This window comes from Echinops telfairi, unplaced genomic scaffold, assembly GCF_000313985.2.
Source record: "Echinops telfairi isolate 266 unplaced genomic scaffold, ASM31398v2 ScPeMD7_7469;HRSCAF=8507_0, whole genome shotgun sequence".
NCBI classification, from domain to species: Eukaryota; Metazoa; Chordata; class Mammalia; order Afrosoricida; family Tenrecidae; genus Echinops; species Echinops telfairi.
The window spans coordinates 51,172,488-51,188,083 of NW_022111372.1; the positions used below are offsets into that span (position 1 = coordinate 51,172,488).

Here is a 15,596-nt window from a genome sequence, read left to right on the forward strand (position 1 = left end):
CCCTCCACCCTCCCGGTATCACCATATAAAACTCCTTCTTATACAAATATGAATGTCTCTGGATTTGTTTCTCTAGTCTACCCAGACTAGCACACCTCCCTCCAACACCATGTCGGTTCCTGAGGCACAGGCTGTCTTCCACTTGCCTTGCTTGGTATGTCAGAGGTTAGCTCTTAACTGGTACTTTTGCCTTCGTACTCCTGAGAGCCTTCGTTTTCCATGATTCCAAATTGGCAATAAACCAAATCAAACCAACCCACCATACCCACTGCCATCAAGTTGGTTCTGACTGTAGTGACCCTATAGAAAAGTGTAGAACTGCCCTGTGGGTTTCTGAGACTGTAACTCTCTCCCATCCACTTCTTCGCTTTATAACGCATAGCTCCCTGATCCTCTTCTTTTTTTCCCCTAATCATTTTATTAGGGGCTCATACAACTCTTATCACAATCCATGCATACATCAATTGTGTAAAGCGCATTTGTACATTGCCCTGATCCTCTTCTCTTACATAGCACTTGGCACCATTAGTGTGTGGCACTTGATGCACTGTCACCATTCACAATCATTCATTCTGTGTGTGTCTCCTCGGAGGGTCCCCAAGTCAGGGACTGTGTCTGCCTCCTTAGTGCACCAAGCACCATGCCTAACCCCAAGTGAGACACAAGCACACGCTTTCTGTCTAACCAGCTTGGCTTAACTCTGCCCAAGGCTAGCTGGATGACATTGGGCTGGTTCCTTCTGCCTTCCGCACCTTAGCAGCACCATCTGTAACTAAGCTGGTTTCTAAGGACAGCCTGATGTAGACAAGTATTCTCAAATTAATTTCTTCAGTGACGTCTTTCCCCACTAGAGGGAGATATTACTTCCAGTTCCTCCCCTGGGATGGGGCCTTTTACCTTCCTGCAACACGTTCAATTGAGTGAGGCCAAGGATGGCCAACAGTCAAGGGTTAGCTTTAACTGGTAGCCTGGTCACAGTGCCCAGCAGCTAAATCCTCAGCTACCCACTGAACCTTCAACTCTGCTACTTTCTCGCTGAGGTGCTTTTGCCCTGGCACTCCTGGGAACCTTAGTTTTTATACTTCCAAAAAGGCAATAAACCAACTCCTCCCCCAAACAACACCCCCACCCCCCCACCCCCAGCGCCATCAAGTTGATTCTGAGTCATAAGGGTAGAACTGCCCCTGTGGGTTTCTGAGACTATCTCTTCACAGGAGTGAAAAACCTCTTCGTTCTCTTGAAGAGCAGCTGGTGGTTTTGAATTGCTGACCTTGTGTAATCCACTGAGTCACCATTGACTGGATGTCTGTATGATGGGGTGGTGGCCACTTTCAGAGAGAGCTCAGACTAAAGTTCCCAGAAATGCAAATGCCCATTTACAACCCCATCTGATGAGCAAGCTCCTGAGTGTTGATGAGAATGTCTGCAGAAAGTGTGTCACCCAGTGGGAAATACTGCCCCCCCACCCTCCCGTGCTGGTGCTGCAACCAACCAGCGGAGCTGCAATGGCAGATACCTACACTTTATCCTGGGTTATGGCCTATAGAACAAAAGTTTTTAGCTGCGGGGGGTGGGTGGGTGTTGAGTTTGTTTGTTTTCCTGAAAAGGAGGCAGTAGGCCAAATAACGTTGGAAACCCATGACTGAGAGTAGACCCTTCTGAGAGCTTGGACTGGCCAGAGGTCCAGAGGAAGGACTGCTGCCACGGAGGATAGCTGTCCCATAGGGTTTCTGAAGCTGGGATCTCTGTGAAAGTTGGCCTTGGAAGAGGGAGAACTGAAGAAGAATGGGTGCAGTGGAATGATGGTGCTGGCGAAGAACACTGCAGGTCCCACGGACAAACAACTCTGTCCTGGAAGTACAGCCAGAGTGCTCCTTAGAAGCACGAATGGTGAGGAGGCTTTGTTTCACATACTTTGGACATGTTATCAGGGCAGACCAATCCCTGGAGAAGGGCACCATGCCTGCTAAAGCAGAGGGGTAGCAAAAAGGAAGACACTCAGTGAGAGGGATTGACACAATGGCTGTAACAGTGAGCTCACACCTAACAATTGTGAGGGTGGCTCAGGACTGGGAAGCATGTTGTTCTGTTATGTTTAGGGTTGCTTTGGTGTTTGAAGCAGATTGCCACGTCTTTGTCTGAGGTAGGTGGGTTTGGAACGGCTTACCTCTTGGTTAGCAGCAGAGTGGTTAATCTGTGTGACCAAGGCTCCTTTTAAAGGAAGGTCCACCCCCACTGACATTGAATCTGACTCACAGTGACCTCTAGAGGGTTTCTGTGGCTGTACATCATTACAGGAACAGCTGGTGGATTTGAACCATAGCTCTTGGGACTCAGCAGTCCAATGCTTACCCGACAGCACCATCAAGGCCCCTTTATGGAGTAACAATCAAAGGCAAACTCACTGCCATGAGTCCACTCGGACTCACAGTGACACCACAGGGCAGGGTAGAGCTGTTCTTGTGGGTTTCTGAGACTGCAAATCTTTACGGGAGTGGAAAGCCTCGTCTAGTTCCTGAGAAGCGGCTGGTGGTTCCAACTTGCTGACCTTTCGGTTAGCAGCCTAACGAGTAACCCACTCCGTTACCAGGGCTCTATAAACGGCAGGCGAGTGGGTAGAATTCGGTGCCTGGCCTAGGCAGGCAGCATGATTGGGGGTACTGTATCCAAAATGCAAGACCATAGCTGAGCCCTCAGTTGACAACCAGGCCACTCCCCAATCTTGAGAATGCCGATATATCAAAGTAGGAGACGCTCAAAACAGTAACAAACCTGTTCCTATTGAGTTAAGTCCCCGTCATCACAGAGCAATGGTCCATATCACCGGGTCAAACTGCTTTATTGGGCTTTCTTCCGTGGCGCCGCTTTGTGAGTTTGAACCAAGAACCTTAGTTAGGACTTTTCCTCTGGGTTGTCTGTGAGTTCGACGCTCGGAGATGTAACACGTACTCTGCTTCTTCTCTTCCTCTTCCTCGACTCCCCTGCTAGCCTCCCCTCCATTTTCGCATCCTTCCAAACCCCCGAGGCAGCTAAGCTGGCCTCCTGAGCCTGAACTACAACTCCCAGCAGGCCCGCAGAGTCTCGCGGGCAAGATCTCGCGAGAAGTACCGCATCCACCGGAAGCTTCGTTCCGAAGGCCACCGGCTGCTACCAGAAGGCCAGCGTCCCTTGATCTGCGGCTTAGGCCTTCCTTCTGGTCACCGACTCTGCGTCGCCCGCGCCATGGCTTGGGTCCGGACTGCGCTACAGCGTCTTGGGAGACGTGGGTCGTCGGAGCCTTTTTAGTGCTGGAGCTCGGGCCGCAGGGTCCCCCGCGGTGGCGGCGGCGGAGGAACAGGTGATCGGTCTGGTCGGGGCCCTCCCTGGGTTTCGCCCTTCGCTCAACTCTGGGGCGCGTGGCCCCTCAACCAAGCTCCGGAGCCCCCTCTACTGTCTCACCCCTGCCCCGGCTCAGGGCTCAATCGGGCCATCCTTTGCCCCTAGTACGGTCGCTTCTTTCAGATGTACCCCAGTCCCGCTGCTTCCCCCGCACTCAAAGCCACAGATTGGTTCCGGGGTCCCCGCTCTCCAGCTCCCTCCTCCCTGCCCTCGGGGTGTGGCCTCGGCCTGTGCCAGGTCGGGGTCTAATCGGCCCTAGTCTTTCGGGATGGGCAGTGGGGTTGCGTCAGACCTGGCCTTTCAAATCCTGGTGGCATTGCTTTGTATTTTTTGGAGGAGAGCCCTGCGGGGCGGCAAGCTTTGGGGGGCAGGCGGGGCCCCGAGCCGAGGTGCTAGATGTCTAGGCGGGGAATGTGCCCCGACCCCGGCCCAGCGTTGGATCTTGTTGACGCTCTCTAGCAGGTTTGCCCCTTGAGCCCTGATCAGGCTAGAGGGCCAGTGTGGCAAGTTGAAAAACAAATCCCTTGGCTCTCAGCGGGCCTTGTTTCAACTACTTGTAAAGTGGCCATGAAACTGCCTCCCTTTTAAAAAGGCCTCGGAGAAATCACTTATCCGCCTGGATACTTGGTTTCTCCTTTTAAACCCTGAGTATGTAACAGCTGCTTTTGCGCCAGGTCATTTTGGTGTAAAACTCTGAACGTTTGTTAGCAGTACTGAATGGATTTACCAGGAAAAGGGTACCCCACCTTTTTCTGGTGTCTGGCTCCTGATGTGTACTTTAAAGTGAAATGGGTATGCTATCTGTTTTGCAAGGTTGTGACGCAGAATGACTGGAGTCTGAAGGGCGGTGCACATGCAGGTTGTTTGTTGTTATTAGAAGCTCTGGATGGACGCTTCCTGGGAAGCTTTGCTAACATGCAGCAGCCGGACCATATGGCTCATTAAAACCTGTCTGTCAGCATAATCGTCACATCATTTCACTGTGGGTAAGGTGGCTTTCACCATGTACAGTGTCTTGTCATCTCCTTTGTGTTAAGATCAGCCACAGACGTGGTGAGACTTTGATTTTCATCTTTAGAAACAAACTTTAACCAAAAAAGTTTTTTTTTTTTTTAACTCCCTTGGCATGTGTGTTGTCACCCATTGGCTCTTGTGTTGTGTGTTTCAGCTTTGTAAACAAGCCATCCAAGAAAAAAGCGAAACCAAAAATCCCACCCCAACAAAACAGCATTGGAGCTATTCTTGTGTTCACCATAAGGAAAATATTCTTTGTTATTTTAATAGGTGGCAGGGACTCAGCTCTGGAATTCTATATAGAAAAAGCATCGGGATCCCAGTGTTTTCAATGGCTTCGAGACACCCAGAAGTGCCTGGTAAACTTAGTTCTTTTTGATACACTCCTGCTTGCCCTTTCTGCTTCAAGCTAGACAACAACCACTTGGTCTAAACCATATGTTAATGATTACTCTCTGCCACCAGGGGACTCTAGACTTCACAGGTCATTTCAGTGTTACCTTATTCACTGTCCAGCCAGGATATTTCTTTTAAGGATATAACACATTGATGATTTTTCCACAGGTATCCAATAAGAAGCCAGAATGAGTTATGTCGTCCTTGCATGGCACGACATTTGTGCCAAAATGATTACATTCAGCATGATTTTGATTACATTCAAAATGATTACATTCAGGGTGGGGGTGGGATAGAGGGCCAGCTGGGCAGAAAGGCCTCGCCTGGGTTAATGGTGAATTGAACTTTGTCCCAAAATGCTCTCAGCAGCCACATTTTAGGTGTCTGGGGCTGCACAGGGCAGTCATTCCTGGGCTGGTGAAGTCATTGGTTTCTCCTTGCACTGTCTTCCGGGGGAAGGCAGATGCTTTTGACTGCAATCTGAATCACTCGGTTTCTGATTCTGAGTAAAGTTGAGCTGCTAGTACATAACTCTCGGGTTTGCTATGAAGAGTGAGCATAAAAGATGTGAAACTTTGAGTTACGGATGAGTGATGACTGCATTGCACTACCAGAAATGCTTGGCTTCTCTTATTGAGATTTATTTCCTAAGAAACATTCGCTAAATTTATTGTTATTACTAGGAAGACTGTTGGGATAGGAGGAGCCCTGGTGGCGTAGTGGTTAAGTGGTTGGCTGCTAACCCAAAGGCTGGCGGTTTGAACACACCAGCCTCGCCGTGGGGAGAGGAGGATAGGGAGGTGTGCTTACAGCCTTGGAAACCTTGTGTAGTAGTACTGTGTTTTTTGGGTTGGCATAAGTTGGCAACCGCCAGAGGGCCGTGGAGTATTGGGATGGCTAATGGTTATTGGATGTCTCGAAGATGTTTGTGTACATTTCTTCTTCCAAATTAGTGGATGGAGAGGTGGATTAATAGGAATCTCTCTTCATCCCCTAAGACGGATCCATCTCTCACATCATCAGCTTGCCTTCTAGTGTGCCTTTCATTGTTGCTATGTTGACCACAAAGCCCCTGTAACCTTGCCAGGGCGGTGCTCAGCTAGTGGCTTGCACTGTCACTGTCATATAGGGCACGTGGGTCCTTGCCTGTAGGCTGGCCTTAGATCTGCCTTCCAGTCCCTGCCCCACACCTGCTAGCTGGGTGAGTCCCTTAAGCCCTGCCTCAGTTTCCTAAGCTGGCAAATGGGAAGAAGCTGTGCATAGTGAGAACTAGATATGAGATGCAAAGGTCTTGACACAGAGGAGCACTCAGTAATGACTGTGGGCGCAGTAATGATTGCATGTTCTGTTAAGGCTCACCCTTTGGGTACACCATTCATCTGAGGACATTTTCAGCCTGCCGATCAGTAACCTACCTGGCGGCTACTAATCTGCTTTTTTAGGTCTCTCTGGATTTGTTAGTAATTATTTGAAAGAGTCAGAGTACTGGCACTGCCTGGTAACCTTGGCTCCTTGCCCAGCAGGCAGATAAGCGCAGAGCCCTTGGCAGTTCTTTGGGACTTACTGCCAGACAGGGTGGTGCCTTGGAGAAGGTGCTTACGGAATTGTAGCAACAGGCAAATGTCAAGGGTGACATTTTCATCCATGACAGGGTCTGGACGAGGATGGCCGCAGGGTGAAGGGGAGAATGTGAAGTGGGCGACACGGAGGAAGGGGGGTGGTTCCAGTACCTTCCTGTGAGTGGGTCAGCCATTCCAGATGAACTGGCTCCTAACAAGAGTGTCTTCAGAGCACCCTCTCGGAAATTGCTTAGCCTGCCCTGTTGCTTAGCCTGTCTCTGTTCTTAGCTCTTGAGCCTAGTGGGCCTCTAGGCAAGATGTCCCTGCCCATCGGGATGTACCGCCGGGCATTCAGCTATGACGATGCCCTCGAGGACCCTACACCCATGACTCCTCCTCCATCAGACATGGGCAGCATCCCCTGGAAGCCAGTGATTCCAGAGCGCAAGTATCAGCACCTCGCCAAGGTACCTGACCTCTCTGACCTCTGCCTTGGGCATGCCCTTCCTCTTCCCCCCCCTGCCCCAAAGCCCTCAGTGGCTCCCTGGGACCTGGGCAGCAGCTTCTCACTCCCTGTGTCCGCGTTCTGTTGTGAAAGTTGGTGTGCCATTTCTCTTTTTAACTCAGAGCTGGAATGGGCTCTTCCATGGCTCCCCAACTCCCACCGTGTCAAATCCACGCTCGAGCCAGGCTCATAAGTTCTGCATGGCCCAAACCCATGCAGCCTCTCCTCAGCCCCATCCCAGTGATCCAGCCCTGCCGTGTACCTCAGCATTCTGGGATGCACCACGGGGTCTTCTCTTCTCCAGGCCCTTGTTTCGCTCTGTGCCCGTTGCCTGGGACTTTCAGCATCCCCATCCTGCTCCTTCACGTCGTCCCTTCCTCTCCATCTGCCTGGCAACGTGCTTGCCTATTCACTCTTGGCACAGGCATCTCTCTGTAGAGAGTCTCCCTTGGTTGTCTCCATCCTCCCTCACCGCCTCTCCTCTGCATGCTCCCCTCTCCTGTAGATCCTGCTCTATCCCTGCGTACTCAGCTGTTCTCTGTGGGCTTCTGGAGCACAGGGGCCAGTCTAATGTAGTTTGTTTTTTTTAATCATTTTATTGGGGGCTCTTACAGCTCTTACCACAATCCATACATCCATCCATGTGTCAAGCACATTTGTACATATATTACCATCATCATTTTCAAAACATTTTATTTGAGCCCTTGGGATCAGCTCCTCCTTTTATCCTCCCCCCATGAACCCTTGATAATTTATAAATTATTTGTTTTCATATCTTACACCGACCGCTGTCTCCCTTCACCCACTTTTTGTTATTCGTCCCCCTGGTGGTGCGGGGCATGTTTATATATCGATCACTGTGATTGTTTTCCCCTTTCTACCCCCACCCTCCTGGTATCGCTACTCTCATTATTGGTCCTGAGGGGTTTATTTGTCCTGGGTTCCCTGTGTTGTGAGCTCTTATCTGTACCAGTGTATGTGTTCTGGTTTAGCCAGATATGTAAGGTAGAATTGAGGTCATGATAGTGGGGGGAGGCAAATTTAGTTTTTATTTGCAGCATCTAACACAGGCCTGGCATAAACCAGATTGCAAAATGATTAGGGTAAATGATTGGCTATTTCCCAAACACCTGTGCTCCTCCTGAGGCTGTTCCCCACCCCCACACCTCCCTAACTGCCCCTGAACCTGCCCTTTTTGTGCAAAGGTTTGGGTTGGGTTCCTAGCTTCCTACGTACTTGTTGCAGTCTGAGCTGTCTAACTGGGAGGACGCTATCTCTCTCACCGCTGACTCTCCAGCCACCCCAAGCATACAAGAAAGGCTGTCCTCTTGCCAAGTTCAGATAAGGCTACTTTACCTGCTGCTATGGTTTCGATGAACTTTGAGCTGGGTTTTAGGGTAGCTGCACTAGATCCTTCCTTTCTCATGATCCTCCCCGTCCCTCTTAGAGTAGGGAGCCCTGTTCTGGGAGCATGGCTGGTCGCTCGTGGGGAAAAACCATACAGTCTAAAAGTACAAGAAGTATGAGGAAGAGAGGACACAGCAAACCTGCTGTGGTGCCAAACTGGGGGTTCCTAGGGACGAGAGCCGCAAACCAGTGTGGCTCCAACCCCCCGCCCCCAGGATGGATTCCCTCACAAGGCAGAGAATGGACTTCCAGTGTGCTGCCGCCTGGCTCATCCTCAGGTAGCCACCAGCCCGCCTCCAAGTGAAGAAACTCATGGGCTCCGGTGGATGTGATGGAGCAGGGGCACACCTGGCCAGTCTCAGTCCAGTTCTGACCGGGGGATTCATTACAAATATTCCCTGTCTTCTCATGCCTCTGGAGAACTAGAAGAGAGGGCAAGCCTCGGCCTCTCCTCCCCGCCCCCTGGGTGGCCTATGTGCGGTGTCAGGTGGCGGCTCTCAGCGCTTTCACTTGAGAGAGAAGGCGCTCACTAGACAAATCTGAGCCCCGCCCCCGACAGAAAAAGAAACACTCAGGTGAGGCCAGCAGGCTCTGTTTAAGCAGCCCTCCCGGAGATTCCTTCCGATGCCTGTCCGAGTTTGTGAAGCACTGAGTAGCAGATGCTTACATGCTTGGCTTGCCAACCCAAGGCCCGTGGCTCGAGGCCACCGGCTGTCCCGTGGAGAAGGATGTGGCAGTCTGCTTCTGTAAAGGTGTCCAGCCCTGGAAACCCTATCCTGTTGTTCTGAAGCGGGGGCCAGTGTCCTTTGCAAAATATGGGTAAATCGCCTACCTAACTGGGTAGGGAGGACCAACCCCCTTTGAGTGTTCCTCATTTGGCAGGTGAAAGAGGGTGTGAGGTGGTAATTTCCTTCCCTGCTCAAGTGCCTCCTTCACCTCTCTCGGACAGGTGGAGGAAGGAGAGGCCAGTGTACCCTCTCCTGCCATGACCGTGTCATCGGCCACAGACAGCACGGACAAGGTCCCCGTGGTGAAGGCTAAAGCCACCCACATCATCATGAATTCTCTGATCACAAGTAAGCACCCTTCACTTTCTGAATGGAGTGAGGTTGGGGCGGGGACAGGTGGCAGAGGGCATTCTGCCCACATGCCCCCTTCATCCTCAGTCCTAGCTGGGCCTGTCAAACTACTCTCCGTCCAGTTAGCTCCCGAGCCCCCTCAGTGTCCATTTGCTACACATAAAACCTCTGAGGTAGCTTTGTTGACACCATCTTGTTTCCCCACATCTCTCAGCATCTCCAGGCAACTCCCTTGACCACTGCCACATTCCCACTTTATAAAGTGGGGGCTCCCAGCAGCACCTCGCTGGCAGCTCGCATTGGAACCCTGGGTCAGGCGTCTGGCTGGGGCTGCAGCTGGCGCGCTGCTGCAGAAGGTGACACGCCTTCTTTGGCGCATGCTTGCAAGACAACGCAAACTTGGTCCTCCAGGAAGAGGGCCACGCTGGGGGTGCTGCGCACCTTCAGCCTCAAGACTGTGAGCGTGTGGGCTTGCGGGGACGGCGCCGTGGTTGCTGTGCAGTGTGTAATGAGCAGCTCGTAGCCCTGTGTGTCAGCAGTGCCTCCGTCGGGCAGTCGCTCTGAGAGGCTCACTGGCGAAGTTGGAAGCCTGGGTCGGTTTTTCCTGGTTCCTTGAGAATGCATCCGTAAGCCAGCCGTCCAGACCTTGACTTCTCTTGTGAACACTTAAATGCACCATTTGAAGCAGCAACTGCTAGTTGTGTGCCTCTTGCAAGCTTAACAGTGGCAGGGTGAGAAAGCCGCTGTTCTTTTGAGCACAGGAGAAATCCTTCATCAAAAGTGATTTGCCAGCAGCCCCGAGCCCTGCAAACATGCCAGCCACTCAGCTTCTTCCTGGGCTCATTCTGCCCTATGGCGGCCTTTTTAAAAAAATCATTTTATTGGGGGCTCTTATAACAATCCACACAGCAATTGTATCAAACATGTTTGTACATGTTACCATCATAATTTTCAAAACATTTTCTTTCTGTTTGAGCCTGTGGTATCAGCTCCTCGTTTTCCTCCTCCCTCCCCACCCTCATGACCCCTTGATAACTTATAAATTATTGTTTTCATATCTTACACCGATCGCTAGCTCCCTTCCTCCACGTTTCTGTTGTCCATCCCCCCACCCCAGGGGTAGAAGGTGGTGGTGGTGCGATTGGGTCCCCGTTCAGAGGCCCACTGTGGTTACAGCCACACTTTGATGTTGTTATTGCCTTTACATTTTAAAAAAAGAGCTGCATATTGGTATTGGTGTACCAATATTCATCAAATTCCTTTCTACCTCCCGGACTCTCAGTGACAGTTTGGTCAGACTGGAGAGTATCCCATATGGCTTTCTTCCTTAGCTTCTAATTCTAATGGAAATTCTTCCTGAGAAGGGGCTCGTGAAATGTTCCAGGACTTCTGGTCCGCAGCAGTGACTTTGTGTACACGGCAGTGTGGCACGTGGGGTGTGTCCCGAGTGGGCACTCTGCCCGGTTCTAACGGGCTTGTTGGCGATGAGAAGTCAGGCTGGACGAACCGGAGGGGAGAGTGTGCTGCGCCAGGGCCGTGAGAGGCAGCGCGAGCTGGAGGCAGTGCTGGCTCAGTTGAGCATGGCTAGTACAGGGGAGGCTCCTTGGCTTGACTCTGATTGGTTCACGGTGCCGTCCATCCCGAGTGGGCCTGTGTCCCTTTGGCACAGGCTTATCTGTGTGTGAGGAGGGTGGTGAAACTCTCTGGAAACTTTGCCCCTTGGAGGACTTTGATGGCTTCGGCACGCCAGCTGCCTTCCTAAATGCAAAGGCAGTGCCACGTGCCTCAAGGAGAGGCTGGCAGGGATCGTGCAGCTGTCCTCAGGAGTAGCCTCTTCCTTAGCGTGCTGAGACAGAAGGCTCCCGTCTCGTTGGAGAACCTGTGTCGGGGTCAGAGTTCGGCTGGAGGAAGGCTCTCAGGAACCCGTCTGCTCCAGGGCTGGTCAGAATGGTCTCTTTCTTCCAGGAGAATATCGGATGTGTGTGCGTGTCCTCCCCTTTCTGACGGAGCGGGGAACAGGCATGACTGTCGTGTCGTCTACTCTGTTTCCAGAACAGACCCAGGAGAGCATTCAGCGCTTTGAGCAACAAGCAGGGCTGAGAGATGCTGGCTACACACCCCACAAGGGCCTCACCACCGAGGAGACCAAGTACCTGCGGGTGGCAGAGGCGCTCCACGTAAGCTTGTTCCTGCACATTGACAGCTTGAGGTGTGACTGTGGTTCAGAAGTTATCATTTTAGCCAGCGGGGGGCTGTGGGAAGTGGCGAGTTGGGTGAGGAATTTAGAATAGGTTTAGTCTCACCTGTTGTGAAGAAGGCTTGGAGTGGGGCCCTGTCTGACCTTCTGGCTTCCCTGTTGCCACGAGGTCAGACAATGCCTCCATCTCACCGCACCATACTCTGTTCCTGGCTGGGCCCAGCTCTCTGTAGCAGTGGCCACCCAGAACTCAGCACCCACCACTCAGTGGGGTTTTATCAGGGAAGCCAGGAGCAGTAAACATTAAGGACAGTCCCTGGTCCCCAGCAGTGCCTCTCAGAGAGTAACCAAGTCCTTTTCTGGTCCTCAGCCCTCAGGCACCTGGCCCCTTGGTCTCTGCAGCTCAGAAAACCCACCTCTCGTGCTCTCCCACAGTCCCCTAACCTTAGTGCTGCTTGTTGGCTCAGTCCCATGATCCCTCTGCAGCCCCTCGCGCCTGTGGTCTCGGCATCTGCCACTTCAGACAGCGATCTCAGACGAACTCCGCTCCTGGCTCTTCCTATGGCCTGGGGTTGGTTTCGCTGGGCTCTTAGACATATAGAGATGGCTGTGATGGAACACTGGCTTTCCAGATCCCCTCTGTTAGAAGTTAGGGAATCTAGTCCTCGTCATATTTCCCTCAGGGCTAATTTCCCACAAGCAACCCTAAGGGGCAGGGTGGAACTGACCCGTGGGTTTACGAGGCTGTACCTGTTCCTGGAGGTAGAACATTGCCTCTTTCTCCCACGGGGTTTTGAGCTGCGGACCTTGTGGTTAGAAGCTCAACTCATAGCCAGTGTGTCACCCGGGCTCCTTTCATCAGACCATGTGCCTCGGGAGGGATTTAAGACACACCTACTAAGGTGGAGACTTAGTCCCACCTTCATCCTACCAGCATATTAAGTCTGCTAGCATAACAGACTTATGCTCCGCCCCCCTCTCCCTCCCCATGGAATTATAGCCATAGGCCTCTCGCTGCCACCGCATCCATGCTGATGCATAGTAACCCCTGTGGGTTTCCAAGACAGTAAGTGTTCCTGGGAGTGGAAAGCCCAGTCTGTCTTCCGTGGAGCTTGCTGGCCATTCTGATCGCAGCCAACATGTAGCTTCTACACTACCAGGGCTCCTCGCTGTAGCCCAGAGGCTAGACTTGTAATAAGTCCTATAAAGAATCCAAGTAGAAAGGCTGTATCAAGTGACAGCACCTCACCAATTGTGGCACTTCCCAGCCACAGGCTCTGGAAGGCTTGCCCTGGAGTTCTGCTTCACCGGTCAGTAGGGGCAGCTTACTTGATCGAATGAGAGTTTGAGGTCACATATGTGATATGTAGGACTACTTCCCGAACCCTAAAGTAGATGTGGGTGACTGACTATGTCCCAGTGGTCAACTTTGAGGGGGAGAGAGCCGAAAGTCTCAACAGACATAAAGCAGGTTCTGCCGGGAAGGAACAGCGTGCTCTCTGTGTGTATTTAAAGCGAACATGAAATTACAATGGTTTTAATTTCTAAAATTGGAATGAAAAATGACGAGTTAATGCTGACCAAATATTTGAATTGATAAAACAGCTTCAGGTGCATTTCTTTCAGGGAATACCACTTACTGAATAGCAAGTGCTTCACAATTCACAGAGTGCTTGCATTCACTTAATGTTTGCATTAACCCTTTGAGGCGAGGCACTTTGTAAGTGGAGAGCATGAAACCCAAGGCCACGTAGGTAACCAGTCACAATGTCTGGACTCACAAGTGTCCCGATGCTCTGCTTTGCGCCCCACCCCCCACCCCCAACTCTAAAGTTGTTAGAGGATCTTACAGGCGTCAGAGGGTGCTCACAAGGAGGGCAGAGGCAGATGGTGAAGGGTCACACATACCAGCAGGAAGCTAGGCCTGCTTTGTGGGGTCTGGGGAGTGTCACGCTGGGGGAGGCGTGCCTCTGGGGTGGTAAGGGCCCTGTGGGCTTGAGAAGAGCACAGTGGCAGGAGATGGTCGTGCGGTGCACAACGTGTGGGGCGAAGCTGCGACCCAGGCACTCTGCACTGTATAAGGAGCGTCTGTGATGATTCTGTACACAGGGAGCTGAAAACCCTTCGCTGTGGGGAGGGGGTGGTGGGCAGGGATAGGCTAGCTCCCCGAGAAGACAGCCTCCTGCGACAAGGCACTTCTAGGGTTGGACACAGAGAACTCTGCAGTGTGGGAGTTGGGATCCAGGGAGGAGTTCCTCCGGTTTCACGGTCAGAGTGACTGATTGACTCACTCTCTGAGGCCTGGCAGAGCGGGAGCATGGCAGACGTGCTTGACGTGAGTCACTAACTCCATCGTGTGACAACTTGTTGCTCCGTTGACGTGTCGGGTGGAGAAGCTCACACTGCTCCTTGGCTTGGCTGAGGCGCTCTATAGAAGCAGTGGGGTGGACACAGCCCTCTGGCCCCAGAGCACCTTGAGCTGGAGTGGAGCAGTGTCCCTGCCCTCGAGACTGCCCCGCTCAGGGGAAGGCGCCGGATGGACTGTGAGGTGGAGGGAAAGGGGCAGTCTCTCCGGTAGGAGCACGTAATTGGAGAAGAAAGACAAGCGGGCTCCCACAGGGCCGAGGGAGGGACAGAGGGACTGGGAATTGCACATGGTAGGAGAGCAGAGGTCAAGGCCCCACGAAAAACCACCCACAAGGGTGGAGTTCTGAGCTTCCACGCCCTGGCTGTGTGAGTGAATGTGGGAAAGTCACCTTTTGTGAAAGTACGAGCTTTTGCGTAGTTTCAGGACAGCTGTTTGAGGTGTGTCGTAGCGTGCACACACGTTTGACGGTGGAGACAACGAAAGATTTCTGCTGCTTTGGAGTCCAAAGGGACTCCGCCTGGGGACGTCTGTCCTTTGTCTGGAGTGAGCCTGTGAGCCAGACTGTTGATGCCCACGCTTAGCTCTTCCGTAGCTCTCTGATGTTCACACGCTCTCCCCCTCCTCACCCGTGCCGACAGACACTAAAGCTGCAGAGCGGAGAGAACACAAAGGAAGAGAAGCAGCCTGCGTCCACCCAGTCCACCCCCAGCAGCACCCCGCACTCTTCCCCCAAGCAGAAATCCAGGTGAGCCCCCCTCAAGCCCGCCACAGCCTGGGAGGGGTCGGGGTGGGAGTGGGGTGGCGTCAGGGCAGCCAGCTGCTTGGGAAGCGGGACTGGACCTGTGGTTTTGAGAGAGAAGGGACTCTGGCATGAGACTTTTCTGGAGGCCCAGGAAGAGATGTACAGGGATGTTTGTTCTCTTCTCTCTTTCAGGGGCTGGTTCACTTCTGGTCCTCCTACCACCTTTCCCGGTCCCAATTCTAGCATCATGGATTCTGGAAGTGGGGATAGGGACAGGAACCCATTGGATAAATGGAGCTTCTTTGGGCCGAGACCCCTCCAGAAATCTGATTCGGGTGAGGCAGCTCCTTCCCGAGAGAAAGCACAGCCCAGGCAGCTTGCCGTGTTCTCTTTGGGGCCCGTCTACCAATTCCGAAATTTGTTCTCTGCTCTACTTCTGTAGGAGGACTTGCCACTCAGACCTACCGCGGAGCTCAGAAGCCCTCTCCAATGGAACTGATCCGCGTGCAGGCCACCCGCATGGCTGAGGACCCAGCGGCCTTCAGGCCTCCCACCATGGATGCCCCAGAGATCGACAAGACGAAGCCAGTTCCCCGGACCCACAATCTCAAACCTCGTGACCTGAATGTGCTCACTCCCACTGGGTTCTAGTGCGCTTTCTGTCCTAGGGACTCTGGATCGAGTCTGCCAGGCCCCCCTTTACCTGGCTCTGACATAGGAAAGGTATATTTTTAAAAAACCAGGCTAGAGCTAGAGAAATCATTGGCTTTGGAGAAACATGTGCACATTTCCACCTTACTGTGTGGAAGAAGCCCTTTTCTACCGCTTTAACACAGTTCAGTCATCTCAGCAGAGCTCTGTGGGAGGCCTCGTGGCCTGTTTTTGTATCACATCCTCTAGACAAGAGCTTTGATCATGACTTCCTAAGTAAATGATTCTGCTGTTTCCAAA

General features: G+C 52.4%; 1 protein-coding gene across 3 annotated transcripts; it reads left to right on the plus strand.

The window, feature by feature from the left end:
* Nucleotides 1–3,135: 3,135 nt before the first annotated feature.
* On the plus strand, nucleotides 3,136–15,596 carry KIAA1191 (KIAA1191 ortholog). Of its 3 annotated transcripts, XM_013006042.2 has the most exons (9): nucleotides 3,136–3,337; nucleotides 4,192–4,364; nucleotides 4,663–4,751; nucleotides 6,636–6,814; nucleotides 9,209–9,335; nucleotides 11,391–11,515; nucleotides 14,542–14,648; nucleotides 14,838–14,980; nucleotides 15,088–15,596. In XM_013006042.2, the coding sequence occupies exons 3-9, from the start codon at nucleotides 4,724–4,726 to the stop codon at nucleotides 15,294–15,296; spliced, it is 918 nt and encodes a 305-aa protein (XP_012861496.1). In that variant the 5' UTR covers nucleotides 3,136–3,337; nucleotides 4,192–4,364; nucleotides 4,663–4,723; the 3' UTR covers nucleotides 15,297–15,596. The 3 variants fall into 3 exon arrangements, with proteins under 3 accessions (XP_012861496.1, XP_045140511.1, XP_045140512.1); XM_045284576.1 differs by lacking the exons at nucleotides 4,192–4,364; nucleotides 4,663–4,751 and having other exon boundaries at nucleotides 3,137–3,337; XM_045284577.1 differs by lacking the exons at nucleotides 4,192–4,364; nucleotides 4,663–4,751; nucleotides 6,636–6,814 and having other exon boundaries at nucleotides 3,140–3,337.

Excerpts from the sequence above, each read along its gene's own strand:
- KIAA1191 (XM_013006042.2), top strand. The coding sequence starts at position 4,724 with ATGGCTTCGAGACACCCAGAAGTGCCTG. Across the intron at positions 9,336-11,390 it reads CATGAATTCTCTGATCACAA|AACAGACCCAGGAGAGCATT; the intron begins GTAAGCACCCTT and ends CTCTGTTTCCAG. Across the intron at positions 14,649-14,837 it reads TCCCCCAAGCAGAAATCCAG|GGGCTGGTTCACTTCTGGTC; the intron begins GTGAGCCCCCCT and ends TCTCTCTTTCAG.